We start from the raw sequence: 17456 nt of genomic DNA, 5'->3' as shown, positions 1-17456 counted from the left end.
TAAGCAGGACACTGTATCATACTTGTTTCATATGAAAATAATGATATAAACCTATTGTAACATTTCCCCTGAGTCTACACACACACTTCATACTGCAGCCTTCTTTGGAGTGGCACCACTCTGTGTGGCTGTCAACGCTACCTTGCCACCTACAGGGCTGCAGTGCCTAACCACCCCTGCCCTCCCTGCAGCAGCAGCATCATAGTGGGCACAGGGCCTGGCTCTCTCTGGGCGGCCACTTTGGGCTGCCACCCCCAGGCCCCGAAACACTTCCCCAGAGCAGGGGCAGAAAGGCCAGGCCTCCCTGGCGTTGACTGGCTGCCCGGAGCTCTGGACAGTGGGCAGCAGTGTGTGAGCCCTGGCTCCAAGCCCCCCGACCACTCAGACCCTCTCCCAGCCTCGGGCACATGAAAGAGCCTCCTGTGCCATAAACTCATGGGCTGCACACAGAGAACAGACTCTCTTGCCCCAGCTCACACACACACACACACACACACACCTACAGTACGTTACAAGATGCATGCGCAGGTGTGTCTCCATACTCATACTTGCAGATTTGAGACATAACAGATTATACTCTCAGACAAATACTTACTTGGTGTATTAAGTGTCTTGTTTATGCAGCATAGACAAATGCATGCTTGTAAGCACATCTAAAACACATCTATCTCTCTGGAGTCGGTCCTGGGGATCGACTAATTTACTGCAATTGGCTCTAATTAGTGTTACCTCTCCAGCCAGTGCACTCAGTGGGCTTAATTTAGGATGACTTGTTTGTGCAAATCTGTGTGTATGTGTGGGACATGTGGATTCCAAGGGGGAGGGGACCCAGGGCCAAAGGTTAAACATGGATTAGGTCATCAGTGACAGGAAGTAAAACAACAGGATTTCCCAACTCCCACAAACAACACTCACTCTAACACATACTTGGCTGGAAGAAGATGAAAAAAAAAACATGTTTTTATGTCTTCCTGCATATGTCTCCGCTCTTCCCTTCACCATGTTAAGTGTAGCGCTACAGCTGAAAAAAAGGGGTCTTTTTGTTTCTACGACAAAGCATTCTTGTCTCCAATCAACAGCACTGGGGTGAGAAAATGTGCGAGTGAAATTAACAGCAGGAAAATAATGAGGCCCACAGGGTAGCTCCTCACCCCTGCTCCCCTCCTCTAATTCCCTGTTTCCCACCTTCTACCATCTCCTTCTTTTACCACAGCGAGTGGCATTCCTCTCTGTCATATGTTCAGTGCTGCGAGACCTCACCTGAAAAGGGCTCACTAAGCTCTCACCTTCCCGCCGTATTTTTATTCTCTCAACTCATTCCTTGTTTCGTTTCTCATTCACGTTCTTCACATGGATCATTTTGCTCTCTCATCTCACTCTCTATTTTTTTCCCCCCTCACTAGAAAGTCTTAATGATTTTCCTAGCCTCCTCTCTTTTCTTTCTTTGTCCACTATAGGGCTCATTATGTTGGGCTATTAATTTTCAAAATAAATGTGTGTTTATTTGTTAGGGCTCATATAAAATATTTTTACAATGTAACATTTTATAAAAAATTCTAATACAAAAGTATGAGTAAAAATCTGATCATACCCATATGTTTGTTACAGATACAGTTTATAAAGAGTTTATAAGAGCTTTTTACTTTGAAGGACTGGGTCATAATCTGTGGGTCACTTATATCTTCTCTCCATTTTTCTCTTCTGTTTTTTACTGCTAGAAGCAATTCTGAGCTGTGCTTGTCATAAGAAGACTTCATTTAGCGAGAACTGGGGTTAATAGGGTCTTCTCGCAGCAGATATCACTAAAACAATTAGACATGAGGGGACATACAGTCTATGTGAAAATCAATTTAAACCAATCAGCTCTTTTCATTTTTTTCATTTTTTTTTCTTTTAAGTGAAAATTTGCCGTAGTGCCACGACAAAAGTTTATCCACCTCAAAATGAATGACAACAAAGTTATTTTTGTCATTCCGGCCACTAACTTGGGCCTTGCTATGTAACATCCACTTTCTTTTGTCAGTGGGCATATCCTTTTCCAGTTGCGGTTTTTCAGCATAAACAGGAACATACAGAGAAGGAGCATAGCCAGCCATTTCAGCTCTGTATTGAAATGTAATTACTGGCTCTGGTAAGAGGAACAGTCTAAACTAGCATGTATTTTAAGACATGCATCTATAACAAAAATTTACATAATTAAGATACTCCATCAGTTTCACAGGTTAGGTTTTAACGACTCAAAGTGGAGAGTTTTGATTTAAAACAAATGAAGAAATGTTTGGAGTCTGCTGCCTCCTTTTCCTACTGTATAATGAAGGCGCGCTGAAAAAGGATGATAAGTGGGGTTTTGAGGCGAGAGAAGAGAATAGCATATATTAGAGGTAGGACAAAGCCTCTTTTGTCGTAATACCCCTCTTAACAGCTTCTTTGGCTGTGAGGCAGAGTTCAGGCCCAGGTCTTGGGCTCCTCTTATTCCTTTTGCGTAAGCCTGTGTCTTCCTGCTTGGCCCCTGACAATGGGATAAGTGTTTGTCTCAAGACAAATCACGCTGCTCCATAGCTGACTTACATCTATGAGTGCGCGTTTGTGTGTGTGTGCGTGTGTGTGTGTATGAGTGCACGCTTGCATGTGTGTGTGTGTGTGTCCTTGCACGGCCATGTTTGGTTTGCTAACCAGCAGTTTTTTGGTGCCTGTCTCTCCACTCCTCCTCTTCCTCCACCTCCTCCTCCCCCAGGGAAGCAGGCAGGAGGTGGGAAGCAGAAGCGAAGCCATTGTGAAGGGGAAGCCACTGGCCTCTTCCTGTTATGAGAGGAAATGCATACAAATGTGCTTCCTGTGCGTCCGCCCCCTCTCTTCTCCCTCCTCCTCCCTCCCTCCCCTCTTTCTCTCTCCCCTCTCACCCATGTGGCAGAAAATCAGCCACTATCCCTCCTTTCTTCTCGTCCCTCTGTTTATCCTGGGTGTTTTTCTCTTTTTTTTCTGCTGGAGGAAAATGTGACAGGTCAATTGTGTAGAGCAGAACTGATTTTTTCATTTTTAGAAATGATTAATATTTTTATTGGTCATTTTCCACTGGTAGCATACATTTTTACATAAGCATACATATGTGAAATGAGAAAAAGAGAGAAAGGAAGACGAAAGAAAAGTAAAAGGGAATTAAAATGAGTTGAATGAAAGAGAGGGACGGCCTCTGAAAGGGGATGTGATGGTGATACGTTAAAGGAGTTTACAGGGGTGTGTGTCTGAATGCATCTGTCTGTGCATGTATCTGAATCTCTCTTGGGATGGGGTTGTGGAGGAGGATAGGGGTGAACGAATAAGGCTTGTGTGCCATTATGACTCTACAGTATACATACAGTATGTTCGCTATGAGTTAGTGCTCATTATGTGCCAAAGTAATTGAGAGTTGTACTAGATAGCTGCCTCTATAAACTGGTAAAGTAGATACAGGGTTATGAAAGGGTATTTTGGTCTCTTGTTGCAATGAGCTTTTCCATAATTGAGTAATCTCTTAGAGGGTTAAGCAGTTATTATTAAATTTGTCAGTTTTAATAGTAGGGACGTTTCCAAGGACAAATATTCAAGGAGACTATGAGAGACTCAGGCCAAAATTTTAATGATGTTGTTGTAGATACAGAGCAAGAGTACATACACTGTCCTAGACGCTTACAATGATAGTGTCCGTGATGTCATAGTATATATCTCATCGACTGCTAAAAATGGTCCAAAAAAAATCCCTGAGTATGTGTGTTTGTGTGTGTGTGTATGTGTGCATGTGTCATACTCTCTGGTGTGTCTAACAACACCCAGTGATCAAGGAAACAAAGATTACGCCCACACTGACATGAGGGTGTTTTTTTATTTAACAACAAGGACAGAAAGAACTTGGTATTGTTCAGTTTAATCCAATGGCTGTATATCAGCATCAGGAATACAGGTGATTGAACAAATTAAAATGAAAAATAATATATAAACAACTCTGATTTCAGACTAGTGATTATTAGTTCTCTTACTTGTTAAATTATAGAAATAATGACACACAGTGAAACCTGAAATCTTCCTCCATTTACTGTGCTGCTTATAAAACTAACTAACTATCATAACATGAACTATAAGCTTTTCAGTGATGGAAAACTTTCTCTGTTTCCTGATCATCAGCATTTTTCTGCTGCGAAAAGCATTCAGAGCCCAACGCTGGCACATATCTGTAAATGTTTGTAGATCAGATGTACCATTCACAGCATCTGTTTTTACCCACTCAGAGTGCAGAGCAGCAGCTCCTCGAAAGTGCTCTAGTTTACAGCTCTCTGTGTGGGCCGAGAGAGCTGTTTTGAGCTTGCACGGGAAAGGCCAGCTGTGACATCACCGCCACGAATGTTGATGGGGCTGAAAGGGCCACATGACGGTGTCATGTGAGGCACATGAAGTCACTGCAGAGTCACCTCGATCAGTGACATTGGATACTGAACATAAAACCTGCATAGCTGAGATACAGTACAAATTAGCACATCCCACATGATGTTTTACCACCTATGTAGCATTTATGTGCAAGCCAACTGTCTTTTATTTAAATTTGTGCGAGTGTGTGTGTATGTATATACTTGTCCAAGCAAGCATGTACTGCATATATATGTGTATTTACCGATGTATGTGCATAGCATTAGTAATATACGGTATGTGATTTGGAGGTAGCAGGTTGTACGTGTCAGATTGAGATGTGGGGGTGCAGTGTGATATTTATGTAGGTGTTATTGTTTGGTCAGTTAAGGCTTTTCATAATCACACTCATTCTCTTCCTGTGGTGTTGTTAAAGTCAGTCTATGTGTGAATTATAATATGTGGGAAATGCACAGATCCTCATTTAAAGTGTGAGGCTCAAGACAACTTTGATTGGATCCTTCTCTTTTTTTCCCTTACATGTTGAAATGCAAAGCAGAGTGTTCCATGTTGCTTATTAATTTACAATGTGTATTTGTGTGTGTATGTGGTTATGCTGATGTCTGCTGTGGTCTACTAATACGTGAGTGATCTGAGCCAGCATGCGGACCTCATCTTTTGAGTCTAGCAGCTGTGGACCTCTGGGACTCACTCCCAGTCCGGTGTTGTGAGCCACGTGCCACCCTCTGAAACATTAATGGCCCCAGCAGAGTGTGACTGAGTGAGTGGATGATAACGGAGCTGGGCCGGGAGCTAGCTGTGTCCTGCGTCTGCCCCTGGTGCCCCTTGCATCAAAACACCAGGGGAAGACAACACTCTACATGTCCTGTTCCTGAACAGTCTGCTTTGACCTTATGTCCTACAGTCCTGTCATCTTATTTACTCGCTCGTGTGCAACTTGCACCATAGCTCTGCTGCTGTAAGGCTGGCGGACCCCTTCAGGGTGCTTACGTTTCAGTTTTTGGATGGTACAGCTCAGAGCGGGTTGGATATGACAATTAATCTTATTGTCACAAGATGCCTCTTGATCTTACGGTGTTAAGAATGAGGCTTGTTTTTTTTCCACATTTCAGTATCACTGTGTAAATGTCAGCATGGTATTTAGAGCCCAGGGGAGCTTTTTCTCCTTATGTCGTTGGTGAATCAGATGAGTGTTTGTGCCGAGGTACAGAGCCTGACGGTTTGTCAGGAGTCAGAACGCCGTCCGTGTCTCTGGTTTCAGCCTCTGTTGTCTGACAGATAGGCATGACGCGGTGACATCACTGGAAAACTTTTAGGGGGGGAAGCTGGTCCAGGATACGGCAGTTCGTGCAAGGTTTTACCCACTCTTGGTGTAGAGGGAGACAGAGAGAAAGACAGAGTGGAGGTGAGGGATAGTTTGATATTCAGTTTCCCTGGTGCATCCTGGAAGATATGATTACAAGTAATCCAAAACTATCTATCAATATCCATTCAACCCTATCTCCTCTTTCAGGTCTTGAAGTTGTAAAGAGAAAATGTGAAGGGCAATGCATGATAGATTTATGCCACAAATCTATTCATGCATTACCCTGATTTACTACACACAAAGAGTAAGTTAGCTAGTTAGTAAAGGTCTTTATAGTCTACAGTTGTCGTCTTCATTATTGCATTCGGAGCATGTTTAATTGAGAGTTAAGAGTTTTCACTCTGTATTTTTTGGCCCACTTAAGTGTCAGAGGAGAATAGACAAACATGCAGTTAATCAACAAACTGAGATCATTAGCTACCAGCTGGGCACAGTTCTGGCAGTATTTCCTCCCAGTAAAAAGCTTTGTCAATACAAATCTCCAATGTACATAATACAAACAGTCACAGAAAAAAAAGGAAAAGAAATTTCAATTAAAAAAAAAAAGCAGTGTTGCTTAGAGGGAAGCTGGCAGAGACACATTTTCTCTTTTTCCTATACAGCCAAAAGAGCTTGTACACATGGCTTGGAAAAGAAACCAGGTGCAGCTCACTGGAATTAACTCACTTTCACTGCTCTAGTTTTGATCCAAACAATAGAGGAATAGAGGCTGCTCTATTTTGACAATATGGGCACTTGTACGCCTGTCTTATTAAAGGTACCGGTCTTGGGCCTCACACACAAACACACACACATTTGCAGATACCCACAAACAGAAACAGAGAGAGAGAGAAAGAGAGAGAGAGAAAGAAAGAGAGAGAGAGAGAGAAAGACCTCATTACAGAGGACAATTTTTGTGGTTTATGTTGAGCACATTGTCACTATTTGAGCACTTACAAACATCTTCAAGCACAGTCAGGGAGCCCATCCGTTATTTATATCACTGGCTTGTTATTCACTATAAGAGGCAGTTAATTGGGCAACACAGCAACAGAACAATGTGTGTTAATATCACTGAGAAAGAAAAACGTGTCTCAGCTATTTCTTAGATCAAAATAGTCATAGGTGTGTGTTTGTCTTTCATGCAAAAGCAAGAGTGAGAGAGTGAGCACATTCAGGCCACTCAAAAGGGACGATTTAACACGGCAGATGTTCCATGATGAACCTCTGTGCGCTTTGATGTACAAGCAATAACTGATCCTCCTTGCCGTTATCTGTCTGAGACAGAGTATTTTCAGTTCCCTAAATGCAAGCCCAGCTTCTTTTTTTTTCCTGGTATAGTGGATGGACTGTTACAGGCAGAGGGTGTTGAACCATTAGCAAACTTTGCTTTACTTTAATGTTGTTTTCCTGAGAACTTCTCATTTTAAAGAGAAAAAGTTGTGATGTCAGATTGTTACTTATTCAGTACAGAGTGAAAAAGTCTACTGTGGGTTTTTTGATTGTAGTTAAATGATTGAAGTCAGATAAAACATGTTGATTTAATTGCAGGGGTGTTAATGAAAAATTCAGTTTTGTGTATGTGTGAACATATATCGCACAAGCTCTTCCTGTGAATAAGAACAATTATTTATACATTGTTCCTACCTGTGTTAATAATTATCCTCTGATTTTTTTTCCCTCCTTCTTTTACCTATAGGTGACATTTACAAAGCGAAAGTTTGGCCTGATGAAGAAGGCGTATGAGCTGAGTGTGCTGTGTGACTGTGAGATTGCCCTGATCATCTTCAATAGCACCAACAAGCTGTTCCAGTATGCCAGCACAGACATGGACAAGGTCCTGCTTAAATACACCGAGTACAACGAGCCCCACGAGAGCAGGACCAACTCCGATATTGTGGAGGTAAGTCAGAAAAACACAGGCGGCTATGCGTGCATGCGCACACAGATGCACGGGAACACGCAAGCATGCACGGACACACACACACTCATGCAAACACAGAAACTCACAAGCAGACAGATGGTTACAGCATTTGTGACTCATTCAGCAACCCTTACTTCTCTCTTTTGGTCTTCACACCTAACATAGTCTAAGTAATGATTGCTACCATAGTTTGTTGGTCTTCCCCGGGGGCTCAGTCACAATATCAATCACTTTTAGAAAATTTATTTTAAGACTCACAGTATGTCATTAACATCAAGAAAATATGTTGATTTAAATTGCCTTCTTGTGTTGTGTATACTTTGCAAAATAAAAGAGATAGCTCATTGATCTGGACTTTTCAGACTGTCCCCTGTGGTGTGTAATCACCAGCCCCTACCCTTGGTGTCTTGTCACCACTGATGTACCTCTTAGAGGAGGATGTTGATCTGACTTGCTTTGGACACATGTTGCTAGCGTGGCTCAAGGCGATGCTAAACAGCGCTGTCAGGCCAGCCAGTAGGCAGGTAGATAAAGCAGGAAATGACGCTGGCACCCTCCAGGATCCTTAAGCTCTCAACATGAACCTGTTATGCAACATTCACGCTGGAGCTCTGACAAACCTGGTGGGCCACAGGCACACTCACAGACATGCACATGCATCCATGCAGAGTTTATCCCTCTCTTCTCTGGCGCACATACATTTACACTCACACCACGCATGCTGAGCAAACTGCACCTGTCCCACAAAGTAATGTTGAAAGAATAATATTTTTCAAATGTATGAAAATGTCACAAACAGCATCTTAAGTATTCTCCCCTGCTTGTTACATAGAAAATATGTGACTCCAGATTACATTATATTGAAAATTCTGGATGCTTTGCACATTTCATAAAAAATTGCCCTTAATTCAGCATTAAAATGTTATTTATATTTCATGATTCGGAATACACTACGCTACACACTACAATACAGACTTCACCCATTGCCCCACTTCACACAGTTTCAACACAAGGGGAACAATTATTAGATATACAGCCTCATTTTAAAAATATTTAAAATGAGATTTGGATTTAGCAGAATATATGGTATAGCAGATGCAATATGTATAATTTTATGCAGCTTAGAGGTCATACAAAACCTCAGCTCCATTGTTTTTATTGTTTATGCATGCTCAGTTTGTAATTCAGCAGGCACCTGATGGCAGCATAATGTTAATTTGTTAGGTCAACTTGGTCAAAATTTATGCAAAAGACTATACGTATGCCATTATCAACTCAGGGTTCAAAAAGACTGAATGTACCAAAGAAAAAGTGGGGACCAATGAGATATAATGAATGTATTCTCTTGCCACACACACACACACACACACACATACACACACACACACCTATGGCTGGCCAGTCTAACACAGGATCAAACAGCATGGGACATGTTTTTATCTTTTCATATGGGTGTTCGTATGGGCTTGTTGCCTGCCCACGGGTGGACAAGCCCACGGGGAATACTCCTATTCCAGATGGCACTCTTCCCCTGACTACAAAACATTTGAATACACACATTGATATCAAATGTCCTCCACTTTGGGATAAATTTGGCCCCATATAATTCCCCTTTATTATTTTACTATATGATTATATCTTCCTTCATATCGTGTTTAAAAGAAAAAAAAAACAACAACAAAAAAATTAAATAAATGTGTTACAACAAACAGCAAACTAAACAGTGGTTTGCTGTCATCATTATTGCTCTTGTTCCACTGCAGTTTCCATTTGGTGCAGTCAAATATGTAGTGTGTTAATGTAGCTCATACATCAAGTGATACAGCACTCAACATATGGCTAACCTTAATGATGAAAACAAAGAGAATGGACTGGGTGCATTATCATGGACAGTATATAGAGGCACAAATAAATCTACTAGACACAACATAACAACTTAGTCTCTTTCGCAATGCAGCATGTGCTCTTATTCCCTTCCTATAATTCATATTATTAGGGCTTTTTTGAATTAATAATTTGGTCGACGCTGTAACTTTGTAAGCTTAGATTATTAAAAAAGAAAAAAAAAAACATGAAATCAGTTCTGTCATAATTATAATGCGCAACTCTAAAACATTAAATAATTGGCAAAGCTACGATGTGTCCCCAATGCTTAGTTTGAGGCTCATTAGAAATCCATACGAATTGCCACAGTTACCAAGTATATCAGAAGGGATAAAGAATAATCCTCTATGCATTATATCATTTACATTAACCCATTTAGCATCCACTTATATTCCCAGTGTACCTATAAGCACTGGTTTCCTTTATGCACCAAGCCCTTCAGCCACTGTATAGTCAGTGCATTACCCTGCCCCAGGTGAACCCATGAAGAGAGTCGTCACATGTTTCAGCAAGTGCCCATGACGAGAGCTCCTCACTTTGAAGCTCTCTCTTTAACTGCGTCTCCATTATGAAGCAGAGGATGGCTAACGTGTAAACAGCCGTGTCAGGGGAAGACGCTAAAGAGCCTAGTGGGGGAGAGTGCTGTGGAGCACTACCTACACTGTGATCCCTGGAGGACTCAGGCTCCACATTCTCTGAGCGACTCACAGCGGGAGAAATCGATCTGAAGGGGCCTTCAGCCTTAGCTGCGGTGTGCTAACGGGATTGGCCACAGGGCTGACACTAGCACGCTTAGCACGGGTGGGAGGAGGGTGTGGAGAGGGAGCGGGGAAGCTGAGGGGTGGAAAGGGGGTCGGATCTCTCCCGCCGGGCCTTGTGTGCCGCTGCTAGGCTACGTCACAGGTGCAGGAACGTGGGTGGGTTGTTGAGTTTGGGGGGGGGCAGGCAGGAGCGAAGCGGACTTCCTGTTGAGATGGCAGGATGATGAGGAGGAGGTCAAGAACAAGATGAAGGGCTGGATTTAAGGGTGAAGACAAAATCTAGGTTCTTCCTTCAAAGGAACAATAAGACCTTAAATATGACATCTAACATGTGACATATCAGATTTAAAATTTGTAGAAAGCTCTTGCCTTTAGAAGTACACAGAAATGCATGCATCTCTCTTCCTCTGTTGCTGCTGTGCCTGAAGGTGTAGTGGGAGGAGAGGCAGAGGTAGGGGAGCAGAGCTCAGAGTGTGGGCGGCTGGCATAGAGGCCTGCTACATTAGCAATAAAGCTCTATGTAATTAGCATGTCTTTGGTTGATAATTAGCGTTGTTGAGAGAGTGGCACTGAGAGCGTTGCACAGCCTCTCTAGCTACAGCATGTTTACAAGAGGCTGGAGGGCTTTTCTCTCTCTCTCTCTCTCCTCACTCTATTTCTGTCTTTCTCTCTTTTTTTTTAATCCAGTTTTTCAATGAACTTACATATCTCTAAGATTTATTTGCATTATGTTGAGTCTACTTATGGGTCAATTGGTTTATGCATGTAAGAGACAGAAATAGGGGGATAGAAAGAGAGAGATAAAAAGAGATATATATAGAGGGAGGAGTGGTAAAGAAGGTCTTGATGACTCATTTGAAAACCGTCTCAGCTGGGAATGACACTTCCACAAATATCCGTGAAAGCAAAAGACCAAGAAACCAAAGCTAACCCTCCTCTGAGCGCGAGTGGTAAAACAAAAGAAGCATTGCTAATCAAAACGGCTACAAGTTATTATTGTCACATTCACAATGCACGACACCCAGAAACCCATAATGATCAGATGGATACAGTGACAATTTCGAAGCAAACTGAGGACATCTTTTTTTTCTGTTGTTGTTGCAGTGGTATCTAAACTCACAGAGACTCCCCCAAGAGACTGTAATAAAACATGTACTACACAGTGTTATCAGCCGCTACATAAACAAGTGGGGAGGTCCTCTTAATTAATGCTAATTGTTCAAAGAGACATCTAAGCTCATCTATGCTCTCACAGCTTGATAAAAGCAAACACAGAGGCAGATCCTCCATCACTGGATGTCCAAAGCGGGGTCCAAGTGTGTCATCCTGGCATGTCTACAGTACACTCTGAGTCTGGCTCCAGATAAAACAGTCAAACACGCAGATAGATTTCCTATACTTGCTGTCTGCCAGGCCGGTTTCCTGGACATGTGAACAGCATTAGAGGAGAAATGGGAAGCTGTGTTGGGAAATGACAAGAGAATAGATCCATCGCTCCCTTTTCCTCTCTTTTTTTATTCCTGCTTAAGAATAATCACTTTGAGCTCTTATTGGTGATTCATTATGCCAGTATGGGGGTTGTTAATTGCAATAGCACATGAAAGAGTCCTTTCTTTCCCCTCCCAATGATTGCAGATCAAGCCCAAACCTAAGCAGCACTGGCTGGCTCTTGCTGTGATTGAACAGCCCCAAATCCAACAACACACTTGGGCTGTGCCAAATCCCTGTTCCACAATGTGTTTGTTTTCCCCTCTGTTGAAACAAAGAACACAGGTTTGTGAAACAACTAAAGGATTGGTGAGTGAGCTGTGATAGGGAGCTATGGTATATCCCCTCAGTGCCTGGCTATACCTGAGTGGAAGGAGGCAAGATGTTATAATGTTTGTGTATATACACATAAGCTATTGTGCTTATGCGCACACACAAAGAAATGGGTTTGGCCTGTGTTAGTATGTGCGGGCTGCGCTGCATGGGTGTATGCATGTGTACATACATGGTGACAATTGGTTTGAACCCTGCAGAGCTGACGGCATTGTGATGACCTCAGCCAGCACAGCACACCCTGATGTTACTGGCTCAAGTATCACATGGAATGGCACATGGCTCTTGGTACAGAGCTGACCTGCCTGCTTGCCTACCTGCCAAAGGAAAGGCCGTTGGCCAATCCCATTTCCAGAAGATTAACCTAATCTCAAAGTTCAGCTCACCCTGTAATCTTAAACAGCAGCAGCAGGGACCTGCCTCCCCACCGATCCTCAAACTCATTTCTCTCCCTTCTTTTCTCTTTTCTCTCCCTCCGTCCTCACCTAGAAGGAACTGCTGAACGGGGGGGGGGATGGATGAGTGCGAGAAAAGAAGGAGGGAGGGAAAGAGGGATGGAGGGAGGAAGGCTGGTAATTATTTCCAAAGGTCATTCTGTTAATGACTACCCGCTTGGCTAATGAGATTCAGCAAAGCTCCCTCACCATGTTTCACCCTGCGTATGTTTCACCCGTGTGCCGAGATGTGTGAGAAGCACAGGTGTGATTTCAGCCCAGTGACAGTCCACTGGAGGGAGGGAGGGAAAGTGAGAGGAGGAGGGGGTGAAGCGGGGTAAATGAAGAAACATAAAGAGAAAGTAAATCAAGCAGGTATGTCTGGGAGATGGCAAAAATGAAAGGAGTAATGTAGCATATCCACACCAGTTCACTGCATGCCTTGCACAATGTTGTTTCCTTTGGCCAAAAAAAACAAAAAAAAAAAAGACTTTTCTCACATTCTAAATACTACAGAGACTAATTTGGTTGTTATTGGTGGTCATTTACCTCAAAAATGCCCCCCTTTATTAAGTTAAATGCTTTTCTCTTTGCTTTTTCATACTATACTTGAAAGTCAACAGGACTTGTGATCTCCCTCTCTGAAGTGCCAGTGTGCTAATGTTCTGCCTTGCTCTTCTGAAAATATTTTCCAGCATGTGTGCTATTCTATATGCTTATTTGGTTTCTAAACAGCATAGAGAACATTAGCCTTAAGAAGTTTTCTGTGCTGATCAGCTCACTGAATGACTTCTTCTCATGCCTCTCAAAGACTGTATAATTACTCCGGCTTGAATGCCTTCACTAATTTATTCTCTATGACTTTTACATGTGTTCGCATCCAAGAGAAATAAGGCAGTCATATCACATCCCCTGTTCTACAGTTGTCCACAGTAATTTTATGTGGAGACGTTTTTGAGGTTTTCGGATAGGGTACATGTGGTGTAACATGGAGTGGAGGAAGGGGGCGGGGTTGCCACGGCGATCACAGTGCCTCAGTGTTTACTAGTGAAGAGTGAGATCGGCAACATGGCTTGTTTTTCCTTGTGAGCTGAGGATTACGGTCTGAAGCTGCTTTGACTGACTAAGTAAATTAACCTTGTGACATTGGCAAGCTAACAGTACAGCAGTTTGTTAAAACAAAGACTGATAGTCCACACACATGATACAGCACATCCTCAAAAAAAAAAAAAAAACTCAGTAGTTATATGGGATTGATATTAATTAATAATGTAGAAGAGTGGGCGAGGGAAGTTGTGCCGCTGTCAATAACTTATACGCTTACCTTCAGTTCATTTATATTTACAGTGTTAATAATAACAGTGATGTTGGCTCTGGAAGTTACTAACAAGCTCAAAGGTTAGTGGGAAAAAAGTCTACATATCTTACAATGTAAAGTACTCAGACCCCTTCACTTTTTACACACTTTATTGTGTCATAGATGTGTAGATTGTGTTGTGTTGTAAATTTAAATGGATTAAAATGCCACTTTCACTCATCAATCTACCCTCAATGACAAAGTGAAAACATGTTATCAAATCAAAAACAGAAATGTCTAATTAAAAAAATCATACTCTTTACTGTCACATTCCAAATTCTGGTCATGTATATCCTGTTTACTTTAATTATCCTTAAGATGTGTCTAGAATTTGACTGGAGTCCATCTGTGGCAAACTGACTGGACATAGTTTAGAGAGGCACACAATCCATATTGCATATCAGGTCAAGAACCTCACCATAAAATCCAAGGAACTGTCTGTAGGCCCTCGTGATAGTGGGGAGGCATAGATCAGGGCAAAAGTAGAAAACCATTTCTAAAGATGGCCTCAATAACTGTGAAATGCAAAAAGTTTGAAACCACCAGGCCTCTTCCTAGAGTTAGCTGTCCAGCCGACGGCCTGCTCACAGTTTGCCAGATGGCATTTAAAGGACTCAAGAAGCACAAGGAAAAAGATTCTCTGGTTTGATGAGACAAAAATTGAACTCTTTGGGCAGAACTCCAAACACTATGTCTGGGGAACACCAGACAGTGCTCATTACCTGGCTGATACCATCCCCAAAGTGAATCATTGCCGTGACAGCATCATGCTATGGGGGAAGGGGGGCTCTCAGTGGCAGGGACAGGGAGATTGGTTAGAATTGAGGGGAGGATGAATGCAGCCAAATACAAGAATTTCTTGAAGAAAAGCTCCCTGCACCACATTACACATGACAAGACTGGGGCTTCTACAAAGCACTGAATTAAGGGTCTGAACACTTTTGTGACTAAAAGATTTTTTATTTTTACTTTGTCTTTATGGGTTATTGAGTGTAGATTGTTCAGTAACAATGACAGTTTGATCCATTTACAACTAAATCTACAATCCACTACTTTACTAAGCCACTGTACATGTGCAACAGAGGCGTGCCTTTGTCCTCCTGTTCTTCCTGTCTACACCCCTCCCTGTCCTCTTTGGTTTGGACTTGAAGCTTCAAATAGAAAGGTGTTTGTTCTTATGCACAGAAAAAGGTGACAAAAAGTGGCGTGCAAAAAAGTGAGAAATAATTGTCCACGTCTTACTCTAAATGTATCTACTTTTAGTCACTATTTCCCTCACGCTTCAGTGTGATTGGCAACATGTACTGAACTCACCACATAAAAAACTAGTTTGTCAGATGGTCAAAATAAAGCACCACCCCCAAAACAACCACCGCCATCACTCTCTTTTATTTGATGTACTCTTTTTTTCTAATAAATGCCTCAAAAAGTGGTAGTGGTCTAAAAATAGTCTGTGGTGAAGCTAAAAATAGTTGCCTAGCTGGCGGTCCTTGCTGGGAGAGGGTAGAAGAATAGGCTTGGAATCTCTCGCTCTTTCTCTCTCTCTTTCACTCCCCCTTTCCTTGTGTCTGAAACAGGGTGGGTGGGGGTTGTTTTTGAAACGGAGGAGTGAGTAAGCGAATTGTCAGGGTATTCATTCAGCCTCCGTCTCTCTCTCTCTCTCTCTGAAGATCAACCATGAAGAGTTGCCCTCAGCGACCACATGCATAAGACCATCAGTCTAAGACCCTGCGGTGCCTATAAACATTTGATCCCTTGAATAAAGAAGCCTGATATTAATTCATTTGTTTTTCTCCCTCCAACACTTTACCAAACAGAGGCTCCCTGTCTAGTTTTTTTTTTCTTTCTTTTTTATTACAGGGAAAATAAATTTATTGAAAGTTATATTATTGATGTCAGTGAAATTAAGTGCTTTTTAATCAGTGAGTCTGCCTGTGATACAAGTGACAAACTGAGAGGTGTCACCCTCACACAACCAAGTTAGCCTCCTCACACAGCTGAACATTGTTGACTCTAAGCTTCAGGCTGGCACACTACAACACATCTGTCTGCGGCGCCAGTCTCAGACATAAAGAGAGCAAGTTTACAGAGTTCATATTTTATAGACTATATGCCTCTTCCCGTTTTAAGAGAGGCTAAAAACAAGATGACAGATAATGTATATGATCTACAAGGCTCAGCATTTTATTCCACATCAAACACCCGCTGCCCAGAAAAGCAGAACCTCAGACAAGAAACTAAGTAGCACTTGGATCTCTGTCAGAGGTGTTTTTTTTTTTTTTTTAAGGTCAGTATACTGAAGCGGAAGTCTGAGGTACTCACACAACAACAAAAGGAGGTTTTAAAAATAGACTGTTTGAAATGTGCCAATATGTGGTCCCTGTGGTGTGGAGCGGTGAAAAAGGCAGGCCACTTCTGAGGCCACGCTGCCAAAAGCCAATGCTTTTCCACTACACAGCCCAAAACAATTCACGCCAGCCATTAAGATGAAATGATGCCTTGTTCTTTGAAACTATTTGTGGAAAATTCAGAATAATGAAGATCTATTTTTATAGATGGCATTCCCTGCCCTGCCTGGAGCTTCCCCCCACCCTCCGGCCTCACCCCCTCCCCTGCCATGATTGCTGCTTTGGACAGGGTGTGGAAACTCAAGGTCACAGTATAGAGGTCAGCCGGCTGGTCATTGTTACTCAAGGCCTCCCTCAGGCTCCCTTTTCCTGCTGTGGCACCACGCGATAAGAGACAGAGAGACAAAAGACGATAAGTGACGATTGGTGGGAGGACAAAGAAGGAATAGAGGCAGGCTGGGGTGGGGACTTAAAGTTTAACCCATTGCCACCCTAAGGGAACTGGAGTTTTATAGCTGAGGCTACACTGTTGCTATCTGATTATAACTTGAAGTACGTAATTGAAAGCTTTATTGATAATGTCACAGTGCAGTCACATAGTGACATGTGTGACATACGGCATATGGCACTGGCATTACAGTGTATGAAGCAAGTAAGCAAGTATGACAGTGTTTTCCACACACAGTTTAACCTTGCCAAATTGATTTTTTATGTTGAATCAGAAATACATATAGACACATTCTCATCTCTCTCATTTTAATAGAGACGTATTATGCAACTGGAGTGTAGACGGGATGAAAGATGGGTAGGTTGAGGGAGCAGACATAAGTGCCCTCTTTATCCAGTTTCACTGAGCTGGCATTGTGTCTAATAATGTCTATCTGGGTAATTATACAGTGTAGTGACTAGTCTGAATGACCACTTTGTTCCCAGGGCTGGGTTGCTGCTGTAGCAAACAGTGTTGGATTCTGACATGTGCTTAGTGTGTGTCTCTTCCATATGGGAAGCACTGCACCATCTGGTATTGTGCTGTGTACTGGCTAGCTAAGACTGTCTGTCCGTGAGTGGGCTCTCGTCTGCAGTGGGCTCTTCTTAATGGCGATTTTAGCACATGTACCACCACAATAGAGAAATGCGGAGGAACCTTGTTGCGCACAATTTCTTTGTGTCTCACTTACTCTAAC

At 42.4% G+C, this 17456-nt stretch overlaps 1 protein-coding gene across 12 annotated transcripts in view; it reads left to right on the top strand.

Annotated features, from left to right (window-relative positions):
- Nucleotides 1-17456, top strand: part of mef2cb (myocyte enhancer factor 2cb) — a 74579-nt gene that overhangs the window by 35181 nt on the left and 21942 nt on the right. For all 12 annotated transcript variants that reach the window (XM_051074943.1, XM_018668815.2, XM_018668816.2 and 9 more), the window contains one exon: nt 7443-7646. In XM_051074943.1, coding sequence (XP_050930900.1) covers nt 7443-7646 — 204 coding nt within the window. The remainder of the gene's footprint in view (nt 1-7442; nt 7647-17456) is intronic.

Source organism: Lates calcarifer, linkage group LG13 (genome assembly GCF_001640805.2).
Source record: "Lates calcarifer isolate ASB-BC8 linkage group LG13, TLL_Latcal_v3, whole genome shotgun sequence".
Classification (NCBI taxonomy): Eukaryota; Metazoa; Chordata; class Actinopteri; family Centropomidae; genus Lates; species Lates calcarifer.
The sequence above is the reverse complement of the archived record's forward strand: the minus strand, read 5'-3'. Positions and strand labels throughout refer to the sequence as shown.